The sequence below is a fragment of the Parus major genome, chromosome 1 (genome assembly GCF_001522545.3).
Source record: "Parus major isolate Abel chromosome 1, Parus_major1.1, whole genome shotgun sequence".
NCBI lineage: Eukaryota > Metazoa > Chordata > Aves > Passeriformes > Paridae > Parus > Parus major.
The window spans coordinates 58,906,724-58,933,276 of NC_031768.1; the positions used below are offsets into that span (position 1 = coordinate 58,906,724).

General features: G+C 37.2%; 1 protein-coding gene across 5 annotated transcripts in view; it reads left to right on the forward strand.

The window, feature by feature from the left end:
• DGKH (diacylglycerol kinase eta) overlaps nt 1-26,553 on the forward strand; it is a 161,012-nt gene that overhangs the window by 78,488 nt on the left and 55,971 nt on the right. For 2 of the 5 annotated variants that reach the window (XM_015633234.3, XM_015633242.3), the window contains exons 3-6: nt 3,280-3,390; nt 5,584-5,664; nt 21,965-22,069; nt 22,397-22,529. In XM_015633234.3, coding sequence (XP_015488720.1) covers nt 3,280-3,390; nt 5,584-5,664; nt 21,965-22,069; nt 22,397-22,529 — 430 coding nt within the window. Of the gene's footprint in view, nt 1-3,279; nt 3,391-5,583; nt 5,665-20,731; nt 20,836-21,964; nt 22,070-22,396; nt 22,530-26,553 lie in introns of those variants that run through there. The other 3 variants (XM_015633251.3, XM_015633260.2, XM_015633267.1) reach the window with 3 other exon arrangements.

Here is a 26,553-nt window from a genome sequence, read left to right on the forward strand (position 1 = left end):
TCTTTCTGTCCTTCTGGCAGCAGCAGAAGTAAAAAATTTACCTATGCAGAAATGTGGGGCTTTACAAAGTGAGTGAATTAAAAGAAAGGAAATGTGGTTGGTTTCCTTTGAAATAAAAACTGTTAGTTTGACTTTTCAGGTGTTATATACTGGACATTTTTAAATCTACTTATACAAAAGAGGATGTTTCTCATTTGTAGTGACCCGAATACCCACAAATCAAATTTTTTTTTTTTGTCATTGAGATTTTGGAGATGAAGAGTTGCATTTGACATTCTTGGATAATTGAACACATATGTACTCCTTAATTTTATGAAAAATGGCTGTGCTTTTTATAATTGTATGTCTTCTGGAAAATGGAAGTGGAACACTGTGATGTGATTGTAATATTGTCAATAATTTTCTTTACTAATGGCTAAAATAGTAAAGATTATTAGGGATTCTATTCTATTCTTGTCTAATCATAGTCCCATACTTCTGGAGGGACACTGTATTACTAGATGACACGAGATGCAGGATGGGGAAGTTCAGAGGTTTTGGCAAGCTGATGAAAGGTGGTTCTGTAAAAGTGAGAAGTAGCGTGGGATTGTGGGACCTGTACTTCTTGTTTCTCTTAAATTACAGTAGGAAATGAATTAATATAATTGGAGTGATTATTGCTTATGCTTCAGATTTCATGTCCAGCTGAGATTAATTATAAAAAGGCTTCTCAGAACAGTGAGATCTTGGAGCACTGTCTTAATTGCCATGGGGAGAAGAAAAACAGCTACTTTCTTAAGGTGTAGCAATAGACTGATCATTGCTTTTGAAAAACTTAATGTCACCGGTGTGTAGGCAATAATGAGGACCCAAATTCAAGACCTGAGAGGTTCCTTCCAATCTCAAATTACTGGAAATGCTGTAACTTAGTATAGACTCAGGAAAACATTAATAATTAGCAAATTACTTAGTGACTCAGTTGTCAGATGGAATTTTAAACATTTTAGGTCTAAATAAAGTTAATTAAGGATATTGGGCTAAAGCTTTGTGATAAGTTTTGGTGCCTGCAGCCATGGAGTTTTCTGTTTAAGATGGTCAAGTCTCAGCCTGATATAGTTATTTGTGGTAAAATGTAAATTTCATGTGTCTGCTTCATTAAGTGCTTCTACTTCTTAGGTAAATGTTTACCAGATTTTTTGAAAATGTTGATGCAAAAATAAATTCTACAGAGCCTGCAAGATTTTTACAGACAGCTTTAGGAAGCTAATTTCAAATGACTAATTTGTAAAATAGATTTAATTTTGAAGGTACTGGTTTGATATTAAGGATACTGGTGTTTAAGGAGTGAATAGAAACAGGAGACAATGCTTTAGTAGGCATAAAAATGACAAGAAAGAGAACTAATTCTTTAGTGATTAATACTTCAAGATTTAGGGAGCTTTATGTTTTTTTAAATAGTTTAAAATTGCCAAGAGTATTAAGCATAATATATGTTCTGTGTCTCCTAGTATACTTAGTACATTTTAGGGAGTGTGGATTTCCTTCCAATTTTCCCAGTAAGTCAGTGTCTATCATGAATGTGGAGTACCATTTCCTTGGAACTGAATTTCTTTAGTCTTATCATCCTATGACCTTTGATAAGCACAAAAGTCAGGACTCCCATCCTTGTGATGAGCTTCCAAAATCTCAGAGTGTGATATGAAGCATGGGTGCTGCGTGGCTACAACAGATAGCTTTGAAGAAGTGCATTTGTTTTTTATTTGTTGTATTTAATCAACATGTATTTGTTGATTAAATCTGTCTATATCATGGAAAACTAACTTATCTTGGGGTCTGATGAGAAAATTGCAAAGTGCCTTCAAATGGTGTGTGATGAGCAGACCCTTTCCACTGAGAATTGCTATCCCTTAGCTAGAGCACGAGAGCTGAGAGTGAATCCACTCAGTGGTCCAGGCTGTTGGCATGTGAAGCTAACTGTGTCTAATCTAAACTCTCATCTAACAATGTTTGATTGGAGAGGGTTGCTTTTTTGAGACCATTAATTCAATTGCTTTGGGATCGTTGGACTGCATTTTTGGTTTGTGACGTTAGGACTATCTAAATGAGGGGTGCAATCTCTGTGTATAACAGCAATGTTTCTCATTTCAAGGAAATGGTAGGAACAGTAAAGTGCTTTTTCTGTGTTTTTATTACTTGCATTAAAGTTTAGGAGAATTTCATGTCTGATAATAGATGGTGTTTATGAACTTTAGGTCAGGTCTTGGTTAAGTTTCCAGAAGCTCTAGAATAACTTCAAATGCTGTTTTTCCCACATTGTCTAGAAATTGTTTTGTGTCTCTTATCACATTATTACATTACAAATTGGAAATATTCTGGAAATAGCAATTTTGCAATATAATATCCAAACATACTCACTTTTTCTCTTACCTCTTGTGTGCTTCAGCACTGAAGAAAACGTGAGACTCATGCAATTAGTATGCTGTGTTCATTTTGTTTTGTCTGATTAAGTGGAGAATTTCTGTAATCAGATGAATCCCACACACACTGATGCAAACAGAATACACCTTTTAAATATACTAATTTGTCTCTTACCTATTTCAAGAAATGGGCTTTATATAGACAGCATTCAGTATCCAATGGAGAGGTTTGGATCAGCGAGTCATTTTTTGCTTAAAAATATCCCTAGCTGTTACTGTTCTCACACTTTCCAGATAATAATTATCTCTAATGGTTAGCTGATTTCATGGTGAAGGCTTCAGTTCAGCAGCACAGTCAAAGTCTTGCATGACTTGCATCAAACTGGATTTTCCCCTCTATTTTAAAGTAATTCTTGTGCTTGAATCAGACACATTTAAGTACCCTGTTGAATTAGTATCTGTGTGGAAATTGTATTTCTCCTCAATATAATCAGTTTTTGAACTGGAAATTACCTTCTGTTGATGGTTTTAGTATTTTTTTTTCCCAAGTTGTGCTCATTTGAATATTTGTGGCTTTGCAGCTATCCAGACAATTGAATTATTTAGTGTATATCTTCAGAATAATTATATACCTTTTGACTGCCTTTTCAGTTTACATGTTAAATTAGCATTTTGCAAACATGGTCATTGTTTAAAAAGTAGCAATGCAAAATCTGGTGGTCCAAATAATTATTTATTATACACATCTCTATTTAATGTGAATAAAGTTTAAATTCACAGTTATATGACGTGCAATATAAATTTTAGAAAGCATAAATTTATATGTGCAGCTGTTTCTACGTGTTTCTATTTACCTTGGTTTCTGTATTTTAATATTTTTCAGACAAGTATAAAAGAAGGATTACTACTGAAGCAAACCAGCTCTTTTCAGAGGTGGAAAAAGCGTTATTTCAAACTTCGAGGTCGTACCCTTTACTATGCTAAGGATTCAAAGGTAATTCTGTGCTATGTCTAATGCCATTTACTTGTGGCTTTAGTTTTGTTTATGTTTATAAGTTTAATAAATTTAATAAGTTTAATAATAATAGTAATAATAATGGGTTTTTCACTTTTGTTTTATGTAAAAGCTGCTGTATATAGGGTATAATGTGTTAACTTTAAGGAAGATTTGTAATTTATCTTGATTTTTTTAATGAAGTTTCAGTTATTTTAACCTTTTTGGCTATTCAGACAAATAATAAAGTCATTTTAAGGAGTTGTAGGGTTTTTTGGTGTTGCTCAGACAGTCAAAAAAACCCAGACTGGATACTGCTTAGAAGTTATCACTAAGGTTACATTCTATTAAAACTGTTCTGCTCTGATGCCCATAGAAATAGTTATGTGAAATCAAGATAGGCTGATTTTCTGCCAAAACTGATATATAAGGGAAAAAGCTGTTTCCCATCTATTGAATTTTTTTGGTGGGAGAATTGGGGGTGGGCAGAGAGGAATACTTATCTTCTCTTAGAAAGGCATTTCCTTCCTCCCTCCCAAGGCTGGGGCCAAGAGCATTTTGGCTGACTCAGATTGTTATGTTTCATAGCTATGGGTGTTGCTCTCCTTTACCCTGTGGGGTTGCCGCATCTTATGGGAGCTGTAGGTGAGGTGCTTCAGGTCTCCATCATTTTCTACAGCCTTGTTTTCTCAATAAAACTCAGTAAAGGCAGAGAGATCACTCTTTGTGAGGGCTGTAGGTCTGCAGCTGCATGGTGCACAGTTGGTTGGCTGTAATGAATCAAGGAGAGCACCACTGCTCCAGGGAGCTCGGCACTGCAGCACCTCTGCTGCCAAACCTCTCTGCGCTTGGTGCGACCACGAGCAGCTTATGCAAAGGATAAGCAGGGCAGATAAGAGCTCTGAGAGGTGAAACCTCAAATCGCAGTGTGACACTGAGATGTCTTAAAAATGTGAGCCTACTCTGTTAGATAATGAATATGGGATATTTTGGGTCTCTGTTGGTCTCACTCCAGGAGGTCTTTGCCCTTGCTATCTTGGGCTAACCATGGCACTGCCATGGTTATAGCATGCCCAGAGGAGGGACACAAAGATGAGCAGGGGGCTGGAATACCTGTCTTATGAAGACAGATCTGGGACCTTATAGCAGCCTTCTAGTACCTAGAAGGGGTGCAAGGGGGCTGAAGAGGGGCTTTTTACAAGGACATGTGGCCATGGGACAAGGGGGAATGACTTTAAACTGAAAGAGGAGAGATTTGGATATTGAGTAGGAAGATACTCTTTACTGTGAGGATGGTGAGATACTGGTACAGGCTACTCAGAGAAGTTGTGGATGCCCCATCCCTGGAAATGTTCAAGGCCAGATTGGATGAGGCTTTGAGCAACCTGGACCATGGCAGGGGATTTGGAGGTAGATCCTAAAGGTCCCTTCCAACTAAAACCATTCTGTGATTCTATGATAAACAAAGGGTGTTATGAGTAGGCGATTGTGCCAATACTCTGATGTTGAATCCAGACATGCTGACGACGCTCCCCCTATATGGATTTTCCTCCCTGTGGCATGGAAGAGGAAAAACTAAAACTAAAAACAATGGCATTTTTGTTGAACCATTCTTCTGTGCTAAAAAACCCATCATGAGCATAACAGAACCAAATTGATCCTTTGCCAGAGACTAGAGTGTTTAGAGTAGACGTATGTCTCCTGTTTGAACACCAGACAAGGGAGTTGAGGGGATCTCTTCAGCCCTTTGAGATACCTTTTCTCATATGGATACTATATCATAGCTTCCTACATGACTTTAGAGTTCCATCCTAATGCTAAATAATTAATATACATATTATTGTGTGTGAATCTCTTTCCTCTGACACATTTGTGCTACACAGTAGACACTCTAAAGCTTTATCTATGTAAGAAGACCCTCTTCCTTTAAAAGAGATTTTAAAGCAATGCAATTATTGAGCCCTTTCTTTTATGCTCTCATGTACTGCTTAGAATAGCAAGTAGGACTGTGTTTAGGGGCCAGTTAAGAAATTTTATCCCATCATCAGTATGTTCTATTTTTTCACTACTTTTATTTTCTATTTTTATTTCCTATTTGGAATAGACGCAATGAAATTAAAGCACATTTTGTAAGCATACCTGAAAGTGGACTCAGACTCAATTTAATGCTTCTATCTTCTTTTCCCTTCACAGTCTCTAATATTTGATGAAGTTGACCTGTCAGATGCCAGTGTAGCTGAATCAAGCACAAAAAATGTCAACAACAGCTTCACGGTATGGAACAACCTAATACTGTTTTTGAAGTCTGTAGATGGACTGTTACTAAGAAAATCAAGAATCCTCTCGATTTCTTATTTTCCTCTGTTTGGAAAGAAAATGTCTTTTTTTTTTGAAATGGTTTAATGTATGAGGACAATACCATGTCAGCTATAGAACAATTTATTTCAATGAGCAGAAATGTCAGATGAGAATTGCTTCAAAAGATGATGATAGAAGGCCTTAAAAATACAACAAAATTCAGTATTAATACTTGGTACTTGCTAGTACAGCTTGAGTTTGTGCTGTAGTTTTTCTTTGAGGCAACATGCTGAATTAAAACAAATGAAATTGTGTTTTTGTTTTAATTTTCTTATAATAGCATTTTTGGTTTCTTCCCATATTGAAATGTATTTTATTTTTTTCACTGCTAGTCATTCCATATATGTTTCCAAGTCACTTGGAAAAGCAGTCCCACCTCAATTCCAATACTGCTGTAAGAAACGGTGTTCATAAATCATTTCTGCAAGTTCACAGGTGTTTATTACACAAATGATCTTTCATTTATTGTTCAGCTGTCTGTTAGAACTAAGTGCTAATGTCTGACACAGTTCCTCTGCTGAGTCTTAGCCTCTGGGAAAAAAAATTCAAACACGAACTAATTACCATTGGTGAATACCATTGGTGAAGTTGTCCTTTTGAAGAACATCTTGAGATGTCCCACTGACTATAATGGCATCATTTCCCTTAACCTGCATGTCCCTTTATTCTCTATTAAAACATTGATTTTTCATTTTTCTGATGTTTTTAATTCCCCAGGCGATCCATATTGTTCTATATTACTAATCTTGGTTTTCCTTCTCCAAAGCAGTCAAATGCAAACCGCATGAGAGTTTAATAGTATTTCCTTGCTGTGGTACCTCCCAGGCAGCTGCTGAAGCGCTTCAAAGATGTGCTTGTGTTGGCCTTTACAGCCCAGTGTGTTGTGTCAATCTGAGCTGCTTTACTGACTGAGAATGCAATTAAAAAAAACACTTTGGCGGAAGGTCTCAGATGAGGTGGTGGCTGGGTAAGGTACTAGCCTGTAAACCTTTTGGAAAGGTTCTTTCTGTTTCCTAGAAGTTCTGCTTCTTCAGAAAAGTGGGATGCTTGGGCTTTTTCCTTTTTTCTTTTTTTTTTCCCCTCCTTGTTCAATACTTGGTTCTTCGGTATTCTTTGTAATCCTTTAGGCCCTTTCAGCATCTCATCCTTCGTTGAAGGCATGTTTTGCTTCTAGTATCAAGAATTCTGGGGAAGACAGTAGTGAGAAAAGAAATCTCTGTCTGCAGCTTTAACAGCTTCAGAGACACTGTTTATTTTCATGTCCTGGGTACTTTAGGGCAAACAGTGTTTTCTCTAAGAAGTCTTCAAATTCATTTTGAAAAATTATTTGGATGTAAAGCTCTCCTGGATTGAAGAGTCATCTGATTTGACTGTGAAATATGGTAATAGTCGTCATCTTGCTTAATCTTCTGGCTTCTTTCTTTGTGTTTGCCTGACCCAGTCTCCCAGCAACACAGCTCTGTGAAGTGAGACATCTCTGACCTCGCCTGCACTGGGTTGGACTTGGGGGTTGGGGGTGGAGTGAGTGGTTAGCTCTCCAGAAATACTCCTTATAAATAAAAATAAACTTTTCTTTTTGCCTTTTATTTTCTTCCATCTTAAAAAGATATTTCTGCCTTTCTTAAAATTATGTGTCTTTTTATTTATGTTCTAAGTGATCTGTTAATATTCTCTTTGTTAAAAAAGCGCAAAAATTAAATCCTTAACTTTAGCCTTGTCTAATTAATGTACTCCTCTTTTTCCTTTGTCCCAGTAGATAATATTTTGAAGATAAACTGACGTAGATGGAATATGCACCAAATGACTATTTTTCCAGGAAAACACACTTTTAAAATTTTATATATTAACAAAAAAATCTTAACTTTTTGTTTAAAAATGATTTTGTCATTTCACTTAAATCCCACCCTCTCCCCTCAATTTCTCACCCCCATCTTGTAGAAGTTACTGTTTTGCCTTCTTTTGCCATTTTTAGTTTGTCCGTTTGAAGGCAGAGGTGTGTGTGTCAAGTTTTTCCATGTTCTTTTTTTGGATAAAAATCAAGTCCTAAAATTAGTCATAACACACAGATTTAAGGTTGCGTTTATTTCTAATGCACAAGCTTGCAGAATATTTTATGTAACTAAATACCACTGTTTGTTCACCAGAATTACTTTTTCTATCTTTCTGCAAATAAGTTGAGGTTAAAGGGAAAGTTGAGGTACATAATAGCTGCTAATTAAAATGCAGAGCTGATAAATCTGCTCATTTGTTTAATTTTTTTCCTTATTGCTGATGATATTACCTTTCAGTGAATGATCAGTTCACTTCCAGCAATTAGTTTCTAGCGCACAACCTTGCCTTTTAAGAATTTATGAGTGTTTTGTAGTTCTGAGCATCCTTACCTCGAGGTTAATCAGTAACCTAGAAGGAAAGGTGTCCCTTGACTTCAGAGCCTTTACATAAGACACTCAAGGCTGGATTCTTCCCACTGCCTTGTTAGGTACCATTGTCCCAAGTCTATGGGAAGAGAGAGAAGAGGTTCAAGCAGCCAATTCAGCCCATGAGAGATTTTCATCACCCTCTCCATCAGCCACATCAGGAACTCAGGGGGATTTTGCTCAGCCCATGCCCAGTTCAGTGGCACGGGTGAGTGCTGAGTCCTCATAATCATATTGGGTACTCTGCAGAACATGTTTCTCCCCAGAACTCTTCTTCTGCCTCGGAGGGTGGTTTATGTTGTCTCAGCACAGCCAGAGGAGTGTAGTTGCTCAGCGTGTTACCTCTTTGGGGAGGCTCCTGGGATGAATCAGTCTCCCACCATTATTGCACAGAAGCAGATGGGGTAGTGACCAATTCGCTGAGAGCTGTAATTCCTTGTGCATTTTGGTTTGCAGGGATGGAATTTGGCTTGTTGATACCTCGAGTGCATTTAGAAAAACCCTCTTTATTGTTCCCAAAATGAGACTTGAGACCAAATGAGGCTGAAGAGTGCTGTCTGGTGTGCGAGCGTGGGCTTGTAGAGCAGTGGTGGTGTACTTTTGTTCTAATAGGTATAAGGAATGGGATTTTTAAATCCTAAAAGGATTCTTGAACATGTATATTCAGATAATGAGGTTCCTCAAGGCAGCAAATGTGATTGTGGATTGTGATTTAAAAGGAAATTATCTTAGGTGAACTTTGGGCTTAAGTTTTTACCTCTGCCTTGCTTTTGATGCTGAAGAACTGATGCACATTGCTGAGGAAAAGAATATGAAATGTTAAGCATGCTGCCCCTCAGTAGTTGAGCCACATGGTTGTATAAAATGCTTTGGGTTACTATTAATCTATGCTAGAGTCTCATGTTAAATGCACAAGTTTTATGTGGCAGCACATGTATTTTAATCCAACCAAAGTTTCAAACAAAACTTTTAATTCATTTGTGGGTTTTTTGATGGTAAATGTGATGGAAAGTAATAATATCATGGTAAAATACTGGTTTTGAGGCACTACTTAGTATAGCTGGTTTTATCTGATTGCATCTAAGAGTAACGGAGGAAATAATTTCTGTGTCATTCTGGAAGGTTCCCTCCAGGAATATGAGAGTTAGCATACTATATATGTATACTAAGGATGGGGATTCAGCTTGCCCTAACTTCTGTATGGGACTTGATGGGTTTATAGGCCCCTAAATTTAGATATCTAAAAGAAAATTATTAGGTCTTTGAAGCACATTTCTGTAATAGCTCAGATCAGTTTAGACTCCAATGATTTATTAACTAATTCTCCCTTAGCTACAATATCAGCTTTGGCATCCAGGGCACCTAAAATGTAGGCCTTTGCTTTCAGCTTTCTGAATCAGGTGCTGAATCAAGTGCTTTTTGTTGAATATGCATCTTCTGAAAGTTGCTGTCTTGAGGGGGAGGAAGCTGCAGTGGGCAGATCTGCTATCCTGGAAAGCCTACTGCGATTTTTAGTAATTAGAAACTGGCTGGAAAGGAGACTTTATGTTCCAGCTAATAACACTGATTACTAGGATTCTGGATATGCTTGCAGAAATGTCTAACATAGTACATTTTTGCTGATGTATTGGTTTTAGCAGTGCTTTAGACCATATAGACCATAAAGAACTGATTATTTATTCTGTGAAAAAAATGCTTCCTTGGAGAACTTTTAAAGTGCTGGGCTTTAACAAAATTTTCTCTTCTAGTATTATGATGCAAAGGCAGTAGAAACATGTAAACTATCTAATTTTTTTATTTCATATTTTTTATTACCTCCATTTGATTTGACAATTTTCCAAGGTAAATAATCTTTGTCAACATTGTTCTATACTCTTGCCTATTCTTACTGTTCTCCTGATTGTTATTCTGCAGCATCATCTTGTAAGTGAAGTTACATGCTTGACACTCAGGGAAGCCCTAGTCACAGACATTTGAGATTATTTTATACATTAATGTTCATTTACATTCCTTAAGGATCTCAAGTTTTGTCTGTTTTCTGCAGTGGCATAGTGTGCATTTTTGTGTCCCCTATATTGGTACTAAGATCCTTCTTCTGTTCATTTAGAACTGTCTCTAATTTATAAATATTTAATTTGTGCTTCTGTGGTGTGTATTTCTTTGTTTTTACTAACACTGAAATTTTTCAAGTCTCTGTACTATTTAATACATTGCTTGGCTCACTTTGAAGTGCCTTGGAGATCAAGAAGGGGAACTAAGTAATCAAAATTTTGTCCTGTCTGCAAATATTCCTGTATTGCTACTTTGCACTTCTCTTCCACTTTAGGAATTGTACCATAAAATTTTGTTGGATAATAAGCTGCTTATTATCTATTAATCTTTTTTCATATTAAAAATTCTTTCTATTCCTTCTTACTTTTTTTACATCCCTTAGCTTTTCATCTCATTACATGATGGTGACTAAAATAATTGGTCTTTTCAGTTCAATGACTGAATTAAACATGATTACAGATCAGCCTGGTGTTTTAACTTTTTGAACAGAAGTACTTAATTTTGTTCAAATTAATCCCTTTAATTAATTAATCCCTTTGTTTTTTTTTAATGTATTTTTTCACATTATATTAAAAAGGACACAAACAGAACATGAATAGCATTTCATTAAAGTTAGCCCCTGAATGTAACTTTGTTACAGAAAATAAAAGTGTTTTTTTTCTCTGATTTCCACGTTTTTTGGTCAGACATACCAGTTCACTTGGACTGAAAAGTAGGGAATTTGCCTTAATATGTTTTTGAGCAACAACAACAAGAAAAAAAAAATTATGAAGCTGCCTGTGGTTTTCTTGATATTCTATAAATTTGGATAGATCTTGAAAAAACAAAATAATTATATATGCTAATTTTCCTTGGATATATTATTTTTAGAACATTAGGTTTTTTTCTATAGGTTAATGAAACCAAATATTCTCTTGGAGCAACAGTGCTTCAAGTATGGTTAAAATATATTATTGTCTTCTTCTAGTTTATATTGTTTTCTTACAGACCTCTGATTACCTTATTTCCTATCCATATTTCCGAATGTAGCATATGCTATGTCTTGGTTGGGAATGTAAAGTTTATCGGCATATGACTTATGTGGAACCAGCTTAAAGAATAAAGTAATTCTTTTCATCTTCAAATCCTCTTGTACAGCAGCTGTTTTCAATGGGAGATGGCCCAGTTGTACTGGAAGCTCAATTCTTGTTATTTGCCAGGATTTCAAGTTGAATATTGCAACCAGTCCTGAAAGGCGTATTGCTTTTAGCACTTTATTTCAGTCCTGTTGCTTCTGACATCAGTCAGCTCTGTTTTCATCATGGACATTAGCTGCTTCTAATTGATTTTAGAGAACTAACTTTTAATATTCACTCTGGGCTTGGGAGACAGAATGTGTTGCCAGAGTTTTGCAGTATGTTTAAGAGATAGTGATAATTTCTCTGGACTTGGACATATTTTGCTTCTTTCTTGCCACTGAGATTTTTTCAGAGCTGTTGTTGAGACTTTTCTTCAGGGATTACAAAAAGTTCAGGGAATGTGAGAACTGCTTAACCTCCCCCAAGCCACATCAGGAAGAAATCAGAAGAGCCTTTTCCCAAGGAGTTTAAAACCTTTCATCTTTGGGTTTGGGCACTGCATTCTGTCTTTTCAAATATTAGAGACAAAGAGAGATAGTCCTAAATCTGGGAATAGTTATCCTAAAAGTTGGGAATTTTTTTTACAATTTTAATAAGCTAGCATCAGTTCAATTATTTTTACTGACTCTTGATTTGCCCAAAGTTCAGGCTCTTGAGCTTTATTTAAGTGCAGAAAGCTTATGAATTCTAGTGGATGTATTTCTCTGCTGCTGTCCTGCATGTTTACAAAATCCAATTTACTGCAGTTCCATCTCAGTGGGCATCAGGAGATGGAGATCAGGTTTCTTTATTGATAGCCTCAAGCCTCTTTCAGATGCTCTTCTACCTCAGTCTGGTTTGGTTTTTTTCTCCAAAGGGCTGCTCCCCTGAAGGTTACACAGGCCTTCTCTGATGTTTCTGATGCTTTTCTCTCACTGTCTTTCTTACTTCTTTAGTACGGTGAAATCATCTTGCTACTCCTGTGTTGGCTGGCTCCTAAGATCATGGGATCAGCAACTACCCTTGAAGTTCCAAACTTGTGGTGGATTTCCTTGATTTCAACTCTTGCTAAGCAAACATTGCCTTGTTTGCAGCCTGGATTGATTAATCTTTCTGGTTTGCTCTGTAAGAATACTCTGGAGCACAGCTATCTACAATTTTTTTTCTTTGTGAAAATCTATTTTGAGTAAATGTCTACATATAGTCTGATGTTCCCTTGAAGGGAGACACTCTTGCTTGACTTGTCCCTTTAATAAACCACAGGGACATGAAAGGAATGGGTTTGTGTTTGAAAACATGTTTCTGTTTTTTATCCCTTAAATCTGCAATAATCTCCTGGATTTGGGTATATTTTGAAATTTCCTGTGCTTTCCAGTTGCCTGTTGATGTTGTTAACAGTATATACTGATGATGCTGGGAGTTCAGACACATTTGCAGAAGTCTGCTTTAAGTACTGTCCTCTGGTGAGCTGAATCCCAGTCTCAGAGGCACTGTATTTTAAATTTTGCCCTTAGGATTATCAGAAGGGTCAGTGCATGGCACTGTTTAGAGATGGGGTAGTGGCATATCCAGATGTTCCCCATGCCCTGTTGGTAGTGTAGAGTAGGGCTTACAAGTCCTGCAGTGACATCTGCAAAGGTGCTGGGGCCTCTTCTTGTCTCCAGGAGGTAAAACATGGCTGGAAATGGCTCAAGTTCCTCTGCTGGCTTCACCAGCATGACTCAGCTTTGGACAAGTAGTAACTCTTGGAATGGATTGAGTTTTCCCCTGGTTGTAAACTATCTGCTGTTTCATACAGAAGGTGATTAGACTTTAAGTAATGAAGGCTTTTTGATGCTCCCAGCCTCAGCAACACCCAAACCACAGAAAGAGAGGGGAAGTGCTTTGGATTCCATTTTGTTCAATTTTCTACTCAGGGTTGGGATTTATTTTTTATTTTTTTTTCCCCTATATTCAGGCAGTTTAGAAGTAAGACAAAAACTGAAATAGCAAATTAATATGCTTAGGAAAAGAAAAATTAGACAAAAGCAATTAGTATGCACTCGAGGTGCATTTAGGGTTTTTTCTTCCATTTAGCACTTGCTCATTTCCCCACCCCCTGCTCCCATCCTCTGACAGTGACAACAAAATGTAATGCAGCTGAGAGCTCTTTGGGTGGGACTTCAAAGTTTTAAGCTCCTTATCTCTGACTTGATGCAGTGTCCCTTTCCCTAGAGTATTTGGAGATGTTGAAGCTTTAAGTTTCATTATGAAAAAGCAGTAAAGCATTTCAGCTGTGATGCTAAAAATCCATATATAAGTTGCTTGAGATTGATCTGTTACAAGGAAGCTGAAGACTATTCAGAGAGAAAAAAGGGGATACTTTAAAATGTGACCATTCTAGTCGAAATTACACATTTTGATTTTAGTTGCATTTGCCTGGAGCTTGTTTTCCACACACTTCATGCTTGGCAGAAATTTTTCAAAAATAGCTTGCAGAAAATTTCCCATTTTCATTGGTGAAGCATTTGTGATTCCTGGAGAGTAAGGACTGAGGATTGCCAGTTTCATCCTGCACTTTTACACTTCACCTATTCTCTGATGTTTCTTTCTATTCATGCTTTAAAAGTGGTTAAAATACCTAGATAAACCTCAGAAAGTTTCCCTCACTGAAGTTCCTATTTACCAAATAATTTTATAAATAAAGTCACTGGCATAAATGTTGAAAAAAATTCCTGTTTCCAGTGAAAAATGATCCCTGAATTCAGGCAGCTGAACTATGTTTAAACAGGAATCTTTTATTACAGGCAGAGAAGGAAATAGTCCTTTGCTGGTTTATTTTGTATAAATTCATACCTTGTGCCATTAAATATGTAACTACATGTTTTCCCTAAAGCAGAGAAGCTACCCCATCTGATAGATGTGTAGTGAGCTGGTGAAACCAGAGCTAAGGGCACAGCAGTGGGAATTGTCCTGACAAATCTTTATGTAAGGACTTAAAGGAAAAAGCAGGCCTTGAACTATATATAGTAGTTTCCAGTTTACATTTACAAGAATGGTTTATTGGTTTTGCTGTATTTAAAATGCTGATTTAAAATAAATTTCTAATTCTTTGGTCCAAATCCATGGAACTTTCCTACCCTGCTTCTTGTAACTGTCTTTTCATAAAGTTATACTTCTGCAGGAAGAATGTTTTTTGTTAGCAGTTGGTTGACGTTGAGTACATGAGGCTGATTTGGGGAACTGCACTTCTGACAAAGTGATCTTTGCTGGATACTTCTGCAGTTCATGTCTGGACATGTAACTGCATGACTTGATCTACCTGGTTTCTGTTTTCACAGAATCATAGAGTGATTTGGGGTTTGGAAGTGGCCTCTGATGGTCATCTGGTCCACCCCTTCTGCTGAAGCAGGGCCGCCTTGTCCAGGCTGCCCAGGAGCATGTCTAGGTGTCTTTTTAGTGTCTCCAAGGGTGGAGACTTCGCAAGTGCCTTGAGCAACCAGTGACAGTGCTCAGTCACCCCCACTGTAAAATATTGTTTCCTGATATTCACAGAGAGCCTCTGGTATTTCAGTTTGTGCCTGTTACTTCCTAATTTTTCACTGGGCACCACTGGAAAGAGCCTGGCTCTGTCCTATTTCCATCTTCCTTTCACTTCCTTTCAAAAGGGATTTACATATATAAGATGACCCTGAACCTTCTCCAGGCTAAACAATTGTAGGTTTCTCAGGCTCTCCTCACACACCACATACTCCAGTCCCTTCACTGGAATGTCTGCAGTATGTCCATGTATCTCTTGCAGTGAGCAGCCCAGAACTGGACACAACACTCCAGGTGAGGCCTCACCAGGGCTGAGTAGAGGGGCAGGTTTACTCCCTGGACCTGTACCTTAGGATACCACTGGCCTATTTTGCTGCAATGACATGTAGCTGGCTTATGCTCCATTTGTTGTGCAACAGTACCCCAAGTCCTTTTCTGCCAAGTTGCTTTCCAGCTGGGTGGCACCCAGGGTACACTGAGGCCTGAGGTTGTTCCTTCCCAGGTGCAGGATTTGGGACTTGTTGAACTTAAAGAGTTACTGACAGCTCATTTCTCTAGCCTGTTCAAGTCCCTCTGGATGGCACTGTGACCCTTGGGTATATCAGCCAGTCCTTCCCAGTTTTCTCTCATCAGTAAACCTGCAGAGGATATACTCTACCACATCATCCAGATCATTAACAAAGATGTTAAACAGGCCTGGACACGGTATTGTCCCATGAGGTACGCTGCTGATTACTGGCCTCAAGCCATGCTCTGTGCTGTTGATTACCACCCTTGGGGCCTGGCCATGGAACTGGTTTTCAATACACAGTCTGCTCATCCAGCCTATACTTCATCAGCTTCTCTAGGAGGATCTTAAGTTGTGGCGGCCAGTCCAGGGGTCAGTCCGACCCCCGGCTGCCGCAGATTTCACGGGTAGGGGTCCTGCAAGAAACAGCCATCCAAGGGTCTCAGGCAGTTTCCAGCCAGGGGTAACCCCTATGAGCTTGGCCCAAGGCTTCAAGTGATCAGCCCTTTTGGATATGATTCCAGCTCTATAGCTATCAGCTCAGCTCAGTTCATGGGTTGCCCCAGCTGATACGTGGATGAGAGACCGGAGGCCGTGCAGCATTTCACAGAGTCCTTTATTGGCAGGCTTCAGTGAAGGGGGCCAGTCGTGAAGGGAGTCACCTCCCCTGAGCTGGGCAAAAGCAGGGGTTTTTATAGGGAAGGGCAGAATTGGGGAAAGGACCAATGGTTTAAGACTGGGGTAAAATGACCAATAATTTACAAGGAGATAACATGGGGTCCTGAAGCAATAAGGGGTCCACAGCTTAGTCACCATGACTAAGTAGTTTTGTCTTATCTTAGGGAACAGACCACCAAGGGGGAAGCCTTTTGGAGGACTGGCCTCCCTCCACAACAAGTGATAGTGCTGAAAGCCTTACTGAAGGCAAGGTGAACGATATGCACCTTTGTGTCCTCATCTACCAGCCCAGTTGTTTCATCACAGGTTGATGAAATGTGGCTTCTCTTTGGTGAATGAATCCATGTTGACTATTCCCAGCTGCTTTCTTGTCCATGTGCCTGATTGTATTCTGGGAGATGCTCCTTCATTTTTGCTCAATGTGGTGCAAGATAAGCCACCTAAATTACCCAGGCTGGATTCTACTGCAGAATTAAGTCTCTTTGCCTTTTTCAATGATGTAACCATTTTTGTCCTGTCTTTCTGTTCTGGTGTTGTACTGGTGCAGGAGACGTTGTGTGAGACTAACCCTTTTCTTTTTCTTCTTAAGAGTTTTTACTGTGGGAGCCAAAACCACACATTACATCAATAATAGTGAGCTTGGGAACAGCGAAATAGGAGGAGGCCAGGAAAAAGAGGGAAGCAACGTTTTAGTGGAGAAGACAGAGCTAATTGTTCTGATTATAAATTCTGTATTGTACTTAGGCAAATATAATAACCATTTATTACCCGCCTTGCTTTTAACTCCTCCCCTGTCTTTGTAATTTATACTTTTGTCTGGCTTGACTCATCATGAAAAATAACAGTGATGGTTCGCTATAAGGCACCAACTAACTACATCTTTGGCAGTGGCAGTACTGTTATAATTCATTTAGCATCCAAGAAATTATGAATACTCTAGAAAGATGTCCAACTGTAAGCACTGTGATTTTTGCAGACAAGTTCTGGAAGGTGTGGAAGCATCAATGACCCCAGCAGTCTAATTCCAGCATTGATGGAGGTGCATTCACCTGCCACACTCATACAGACCCACCTGCACAAGGACAGGGACATGGAGGGGCAGACAAAAAGCAAAGGAGGCAGTGCATGTTAGCCTAGTATTTACCCATACTGACTTGCCAACATCTATAAGCGCAGACACGTTAGGAAGCATTTAATGTTACACTCCTGCCCCAGGCATTGAATATGGTCCCTAAGATGAGAGTTGGGGTGCTCTCTCTGTCATCCTCTCTTCATTGTTTCCAGAAAGATATTTTAAAAGTATCTGTCCAGAGAACAGGAAACCATTTCCCCACCCCTTTTGGATACTAAGTGGTATTTCTACATTAGTAATTTAATTCAAGATCAGCCATACAAAGTGCTATTAGTGTAATGCCTGATAATAGTTCAGAGTGGCAGAAGGTGCCTTGATGCAAATATGTTGCAAGAAGCAGAGTGCTTTACAATAGCTGCTTTGTTGCTACTTAGGTATAGAACACTGTTCTCTTGATTAGTAAACACTGTCTGCATTTTGGATTAGTAAGAGAAGCCAGAAATGGAGCCACAAGCTTTGGGAACTGTATTTTCTTATGTATAGCTGATAGTAAGAAAATAGATTAAAAATTAGGCAATAGGCTTTAATCAAGCTCTCTGATTTTATTTTATAGATTGTAAGTCTAAACCCACTGGTCTGAAAGCCCATAGAATGTTATTGGTTAGGTTATTCCCACTCAGAGAAGAAAGGACTTTCAAATTTACTCTGAATTTGATGACAGTTTTATTTCCTTTCAAGATATTAATCTTGTTCCTAATAAGTGTTGTCTGAAAGAAAAGTTGCAGTAGTGGCCCCAAATTTGACTGCAGAGATGTGATCCAAGTAATTTCAATATGTGTATGTAAATATATATATGTATATTTTTAGAAGCCAAATTATTATAGTGTTTGTGTGAAAATCCCAATTTAGGCAAGACCCATATAGCAGAGTGAACAGTGATCTCTTGCTCTCTCCTTCATTCCCCACTCAAAAAAATCCTACTTTTCTGAACAGAACAGGAACATTATTGCAGTAATGGGTAGTTTTACTTCCCATTCAGACATTCTTTATTTCCTGGGATTTTTTAGGATTTGTGTTAGTTGTCTTCAACTTTTAAGACTTTATATGCTCACTCTTTCCCAATGCCTACTGCATTAAAATTGTTTTTTATTCCAACTACCTCTATTTTATTACTTTCCAACATACTGCAGTATCTGCTCTTGCTAAGTCTATTTTCCAAAATCAGCAAAGACTTCTTGGCTACTTGGCATGGTGAAAATTTTCAAAGGATTGTAATCTTATTTATTTTTTAAGACCTTTTGACTGTCTTCATCTTTTGTGATTTGTCTCCTGCTTTGTAAGCATGTGAACTATTGGCACATGAGTTCCTTCAACACTTAAGACTTATTCTTATGTTACCTCAGTGGTCTTCCAGTGGTTCCTGTAACACTTCCTTTGCATTGTATTTTAGAGCTTCTCTTTCTCTCTCTTTCTCTTTCTCTCTCTCTCTCTCTATCTCTCTCTCTTTCTTTCTCTCTTTCTCTCTTTCTCTCTTTCTCACTCTTTCTTTCTTTCTTTCTTTCTTTCTCTCTTTCTCTCTTCTTGTCTGTCAAAAATTCAGCAGATTCAGAATGATATGCAAATAGTAGTATTTGGAGCAGTGAAGATCAAAAAGGTAATATGTAATTGAAGAAAAGATGTTAACTTGGGTCAGTAGAATATGAATACATGCAATGAGATAAGACTACTAGTTAAATTCAAATTTACATGGCAGGAAAATGGTTTTGATTATGTCTGTATACAGGTTCAGCTGTCTTTAATGAATGAACTTCAAACATCCCACTTAGTTAATCGTGGCATTGTGTAATCATTCAGAAGAAAGCATGCCATCTGTAAAAATGCAAATAAGAAGTCAATCTCAATTTAGGATAAGCAAGAAAAGCTATACTGAGTAGTGTAAAACTCTTAAAATCATGTTGAATCAAAGTATAATAATAGTAGCAGATACTAAAGAATGAAGTAGAAACATCAGAGCATATACAGCGATTCTTACTCTTGAGTCACTTCTCAGCATTGACTCATTGGATTTTTGAGGACCTGGAAAGTTGAAGATTTCAGGTATTATCTTTTATTATATATGGAACATTTATTTCTGATGCATTTTTCAAATGCCTTTTTGGACATTTTTGCTTTTCATCTCCTCAGCCTCCTTTGGGAATACTTTTCAAGTTTAAAGAATGCTTTGCATTTAGGGAAAACCACTTCTTGTTGGCTAACAGTTTCCTTGGTTCCCTGAGTTCTTACGTTACTTGAAATGTCTAAAATGTAATAAGAGTACATTTTCTCCATGATTTTGTAGACTGAAGTGGATGAGAAACCAAATGGGCTTCTTAGTTCCTATTTTATTTTATGTTATTTGAAAAATTCCAAGCATTGTTGATACTTCTTGCATATTATGCATTTTGTCTTTTTTTATGTTACCAGGTACCTTTTTGAAGTTTGTTTTTGCAAATATGTAAATCAAAGAGAATATATTGTTTTATTGTACTTACAGATATGTATGTCTTCCAGCTTCCAAATTTATTTTTGTAGCACTAATAATAATTGATCCTATAATATAATTGATTCATGTGATTGATAGTATCCTACTGAGTTGTTAGACTGTTGCAATGCTATGAACTTTATTAAGTTTTTGCACTCTGATTTTTGTAAGAAGGTGGAATATATGAATTTCTGGTATGTTTACATGCTTTGATTAGCAGTATTTGGTGATGTGATTCGATTGCCAAAAAATGGGTGTGCAGTGCATTTTGAGATGAAGTTTGGTGTCCCACCTTGGTTATTTATATCTGCTGTTCTGGTCCTCTGTCATATTCACCCCTCCCCTGCCAAAACTTTGGATACCAAATGGTGTCTTCATTACCACTAGGTAATGGGTGTGAACAACTGGACCAGGGCCTTAATTTTTGGGGGAGAGGGTGGAGGGGTGCATAGTTGATTTCTGTGACAAATAGTATTGAAACAGTAGTAATATATATAAATATTACTTGAAAAGATCAAGATTAGTCAGGAGTTTTCAGTAATAAATGCAGCTGTTGTTGCTTAGTGGCATTTTACAATGTCTGATTACTGGTTAGAATCAGTAATGACTGTGCAGAAGGATGGACGTAATGTGCTGAGTCTTGGGTGGATTTATCATTATTTAATCTATATTATAATCTCATGCCATATAATAAGAAGTAATCTGTGGCTTGTATTTGCCCAAATAAAATTTCTATATCCACTGAAATCTGGAAATTTCAGAAAAAATCAGAATGCTGATTTTTGTTGGAGCCAGGGTTATATTATGATCTATTGACTTTTCTTGGCTTCATTGGATGACCTGGTCTAGGAAAACATTTTGAAGTAATAAAGCATCTGTTTGGCTCCAAACTAATGAGAGAAGCATTGCTCTTTGCAGAAACTGTTCTTTAGGAAAAGCGATGGAGAGCTACTAATAAACCTTATTAAATAGCTTAAGCAAGATTGAAGGAAGCAGAAAACAAAGAAACTATTCCCTTCCATGTGAAGTGAGTACATTAAAAAAAAAAAAAAAAAGAAAAAAAAAAGAGGCAAGCCAAAAGGGTTTTTGCCTCCCCTCCATGTGACTTGCAGCCTGCTGCACTTCAGTTACGTCGCCTCTGAGATATGTTAAAGTGCAGCTCAGTTTAATGAAGGAGTAGATTGGACAAATCAAGGCTAGAGACAATTTACAGCAGGGATTGGGTAAGTAACTGCAGCTGTAGATAAGTGTTTACTAATATAGTGCAAATGTTGTAATGTCTAGCTTGTAGCATTTAAAATACTAAGAATTATCATTTTTGAGGGGTCCTTTACTTATTTAAGTAATTTGCAAGTGTTGGTGATACATACTATGTGAGAGATTAATCACTATATCACATAGTGCTGATAAAGAATTTCATTGTATTTTTCAGACTTTCTACAACAAAACAAATAACTTTATTTTCTTGTACTTGTTTTAAATTATTTTCCATGTAAGTAACTGCTTTGTCTATTTTAATGCAGTGCTCAAAATAATTTCAGTGGGAGTTAGCTGATACAGTTTCTGCTGCCTTCCTGTTATTTTGATTATTTTTCTACTGTTTAGGGAGAGGGGAGAGCAGCTTTTACTCTGAACCTCCTTAGTACAGTATTTTCAGATTTTTAGAATCCTACTCCAGACGACCAACATCAACTTGTTCCAGGAATTCATTCAATTGTCCTAGTAGGATATGATTTCAACTGTTTGCTTTTGTTCTCTGTGCCTTTTTAGAAAGATTTATATGTATTCTTATACTGGGTTGATATAATTGGATATAAAAAGTGCTGTTTTAAATTTTTGTGTGTATAAATTTGTGTAAATATATTGTCAATATACAAGATAATGAAATATGATGACAGCTTTTGTGATTGTTTAAGACTTCCCGGCTTTTGATTTTGATATGCTTTTGTCTCTAGCAATTGGAATGGACCTTGCAGTTGCTATGATGCAGTTATGAAATAGGATTGCAGTCTTAGTCAATTAGTAATTTCCAGAATGGTTGTTTTAGCATTTCAGTGCCTGCCATTTGAGCATTTAAATCTCAGAGCATGAGGAGCTGAGAAGGGGTAATGATCAATGTAGATTTCAGAGACCTGTACCAGAGCCTGATTTGAATCTTGGGAATTGTACAAGGAAAAGCAAACTCTTTTGTTGTTGGTAGGGCATTAAATAAAATATTTTTAACTGTTTAGTATCTTGCCTCGTAGGGCGTGTCATCCTTTTGCATCATCTCACAGGGAAGAATATATTAAATATCATAGTCTATCATGATTTTTTCTATCTGGATTAATCAGGATGTATTGTCTTTTTCAGATAATCACTCCATTTAGGAGGCTAATATTGTGTGCTGAGAACAGAAAAGAAATGGAGGACTGGATAAGCTCTCTGAAGTCTGTTCAGTCCAGAGAACACTATGAGGTAAGCTGACATCCCTCTTGGTGCAACCTGTTCTAGCTCAACAAATCAAGCTACAGGACACAGAACTGGAGTATTCACCCGCCTTAGTGTGAAAAGTGTGTCTAATGTCAGAGTGAAGCTTCATGTTGAGAACTTCACTAGCAAAATATGAGCTTATTATCACACTTTGGTTTAGAATTTTGGAGGGAGAGCAGGCTTAATACCCTTTGGAAAGTCCTTTTGGTGAGCGTTTCACTGTTGTCCCCCATAATACGGAACCATGAGTAATGTCAGTCACCGTAGCTGTGTTCTGTACTTGCAAATTTGTCTTAACTTCTCCTTTACTAGACCGCACAGTTTAATGTGGAACATTTCTCAGGGATGCATAACTGGTACGCCTGCTCCCACGCCCGACCTACCTTCTGTAACGTGTGCAGAGAGAGCCTCTCTGGAGTCACTTCTCACGGCCTGTCTTGTGAAGGTAAAATAATGCTTCCCCTTGGTTATCATGCTGTGTGTGTAGACAGATGGCTGCAAGTTCGGTATGAGTAATGATCCTGACAATAATGAGTAACAAAAGAGCCTGGAGGGAGAAAACATGAGAGTGACCCTCCTCTGGGCAGAGGGACTGCTAATGATCTGCCTCACCTTCCTGCTGCTCCAGGTGCCTTTTTCAATAGAACACTTCTTTCTGTTGCAGCAATCAGTTTGGAGTGTAAAGGGGAGAGGGTTTGCAAGAAAAGATAGGATTTATTTGATTTGTGCATTAAAAGTGTGGAACAAAATAGTCTGACTGGTTTGCAGAATCAGCACTTCTCAGAAAAAAAAAAATAAAAAAAATCATGATGGTATTTTCTGCCCCAAATCTAAAAAAAATCTTAACATTGAACAAAGTATTATGACCCTTTCCCTCCAATTTTTATTCGCTCTATTGCTGCTGCCTGATCCTGCAGAACACAGTGATTTACTGCTTAAAAAATTCTCTCATTCTGTGAGAGACTAGAGATGTAGTTGACTGCAATTGATGGTTCAATGGGGGAAATCCAGCACAAAGAAAAAGGATGTGTGGCTAAGTCTTCAGCATTTAGCCGAATAAATAATATTTAATGAACAAATTAATTATAATATACCTGAAACAGCTTATTTATTTTTTCCTGCAAGTTCTGTGGAAAAGTGGTAACAAGTCTGCTTGTTTTAGGAGCCAGCAGAAAATAAAGCATCATGTGACCTTATGATATATATGAAACATAGAGATAGTTAATTACTAAAATAGCTGACTGCCCAGGAAAGAGTTACACCACTCATAATTTGATTTCTTTGGATGTATGTAACCCAACTGCAAATGCATTTCTGTTATTGATGCTGTTACAATACTTGAGGATAATAACATGTATTAAGGAAATCTTACAAAGGAAACATTAACCCACTGTCCTGAATTGTCCATGCTTTTAATGTAGCTAATGGTGCAGTTGCCAAGGAACAGGACAAATCCGTTTTGTAGAAATTAGAAGTAGCTTGGTTACTTCCAGCTTCTCTGGCGTATGTTTTCCTCTGTGTGTAAGTCCTTTGGACAGTTTAAAGGCAATTACGGTATTCCCAATGTCTGATATTGGCAGATGGAAGTATCGTGTGCTTAACTAAAATGCAGTTGTATTGCCTCTGTGTACAAATACAGTTATATTTGCACAGGCAAAGGAAAGGACTTTCATAAAGCATTTATCTATTCCTAAGTTAGTATTATACCTATTTTATAAAGGATGTTTAGCAAGAATTACTACTGCAAGATTATCAGTGTTAATGTCTGTAGATCACCATTTTATTACACTTTTCAGTGTCTAATTTTGCATCTAAATATGTTTTTAATACACAGAGTGTTGGCATTAACTTTACATTAGGGAAGTTCCCATAACTTCCAGGTTTGGAGTTTGTCACCTTTCTGTATAATTTATGGCAAACTAATGCTACATTTATCCACAGTTCTGATGACAGTTTTTACAATTAGCTTGTGAAAGTGATTTGGATTTCCTTTCACTGTTCCACATTTCATAATCGTGTATGACCTAGAATGTTTTATATGTAGATACTGTGATATTCTTTAGTCTGTTAATGTTTTTCTCCTCTTACTTCTTAGCTTCTATTTTATATCTATTTTCTTCTTTTTTTTAGTAAAATAAAATATATTTTATATCTATTTTCTTATTTTTTTTAACTAAAATAAGATCTTTAATTATATATCTAATCTAAATCATTTGACTATTTTACTCTGGTATTTTATACTTTCTCTGCAATTATGTATACACGTTAAAATCCATTATCCTTAATTTCTTCTCCTAAAAACTGCATTTTTGTTTGATACTTGCTTCTGCTGTGCACACTTCTAATGCATTTAATTATCTATTTTTTTCTTTAACTTACCTGTATTCACAGTCTCTTTGATTTGAGAGGACAATCTGGGAAGTTTGGAGTCTTAAAATTCCCCAGACTTGTTCTGTGCTGCTTTTTCCCATTACATAATTTTAAAAACCTGTTTAAATATTCATGCCTGGCTTATCAAACCTCCAGCACTGCTTTATACTGGGAATCCATTTATATCTATATTAAATTCAATTATTTGTGTGGTCATTGATCCCAGGCTACTCTATTATGCCTTCTACTGAAAAGCATGAGAAGCTCTTTCAAGAGATAACTGAGCTCCTCCTCCTGTTAGTGGTTTGGGCTACTGGCACACCAAGTTGTCTTGAAAGTGGCTTAGAGTCTTTGGTCTGATTCTTGACTCTTAACTATAGGCAAAAATAAACCAAATTGCTGATATCTTGCACTTTTTGTTAGTTTAGTTGTCCTGTAATATTTTATTCTCTTAAAAATTCGCTGCTGTTTTCCAGTGTTTCTTTGGGAGATGATGGGTGACTTTTTTCTTCAGAGCACCTTCTGTCCCAGTAGCCTTTGGCAAAGGTTGGCCAAATTAATTGCAGGCCACCCTGAAGATACCCTAAGTCTTGTGGAAACCAGTGTAGAAAAAGATGATATATCAATGTCTTTGCTAGGTAAAAGACTAGTGTGAACTTGCACCTTTTTAGAAGTGAAAGAATTGATAAGTATATCAGTCCGAAGATGTAAGTTATAACAAACCAGACTTTGTTCTTGCTGCTGCTCAACAAACAATTGACTTCTCAGAAAAATTAATCAGACTCTCCTTTGAGATGCAGTGCTGTTCTTCCCACAGGTTCTTTCTTTTGTGTCTTCTCAAAAGATAAGCTACTTTTCCAATATTGTCTGTGTGTTGCATTGCTCTGGCTAAAAGACTGATCTCTGCATTGTTCATCCAGTCTTTACTAGGACAGAGTAATTATGATCTCTGTGCCTTGCTTTAGAAACTATTCCAAACTAGCTCAACCAAGAAACGGTTTTGGTTTTTATGCTCCTCAGACTTTAGCTTCAATATGGAATGTTTAGGCAAAGAAGCTTAAAGAGTGATATATCGTTATCTACAAAAACTCTTCAAGAGCTCTCTTAACCTCAGTTACTCTTTACCAATACTGCATTTCTATCTAAGTCATTGGCAGTGGATCATTGCCTTTATGATTAGTCTCAGAAATTTATTTTTTTCATGTAGCATTTTGTTTATCATGAATCTTGATTGTTGAATATCAAGTAAAGCTATTAAGTGCAAGAAACCTCTCTCTTAAACTGCACTCTCCTGTGACAAATGAACAATGTTGTGAGAACACTTTAGGATGATGAAGTCAAGCAGTAAGAAAATACTGGGATTAAATTACCTCTGCAAATGCACTTTGTGCACTTTGTCTTTTTCCATTATGATTGTGGGGTTTTGTCCACAAAACCCTGTTGTTCTTACCCATTGCCCAGGGAATTGTACAGGCACTACTTGCACAGTCATTGTCTCTGATACTTCTACCACATTCTCTGCACAGTCTGGAGAGTGAATAGTGAATGAGGCAGCAAAAAAGGGAAGGGATGTTTGTTGTTTGAATGAAGGAGTAGTAGAAAACTATTCTGTGACTTTATATCATATGTACCCTTCTGTGATGCTGGGGAAAACATTTAAATAAGATTTTTGATCAAATCAGTAGTTGTGCATTGTTTTTACCTGCAACTTGTATCACAGAAATGCTGTTTTCTATAACTGCAAAAATCAGTTGGAGCTGTTCTGAAGTCCTTGATGCTTTGAAGATTTACAGTATTGCAAAAAAATCTTCATTGTAGTAGTAGTAGCATTACTGGGTGTAACAACAACAACAATATTTTTAAAAATTAAAAATTAATATTGATGAGAAATTAATATTGATGGCTAAAAAGCATTGCATTAGCTTTCAGTCAATAAGGCAAATACCTGTTGAAAATTATTATGAAGCATAGTATGGAGCAACCCCATCCTGTTGAGAACCATTCATAGCATGCAATGACTGAGGTACCTGTTCTCTAAAAGTGTATGGTCATACAACAAACGACTGCACACCTGCATTCACAAACTATATTGCAGTGTT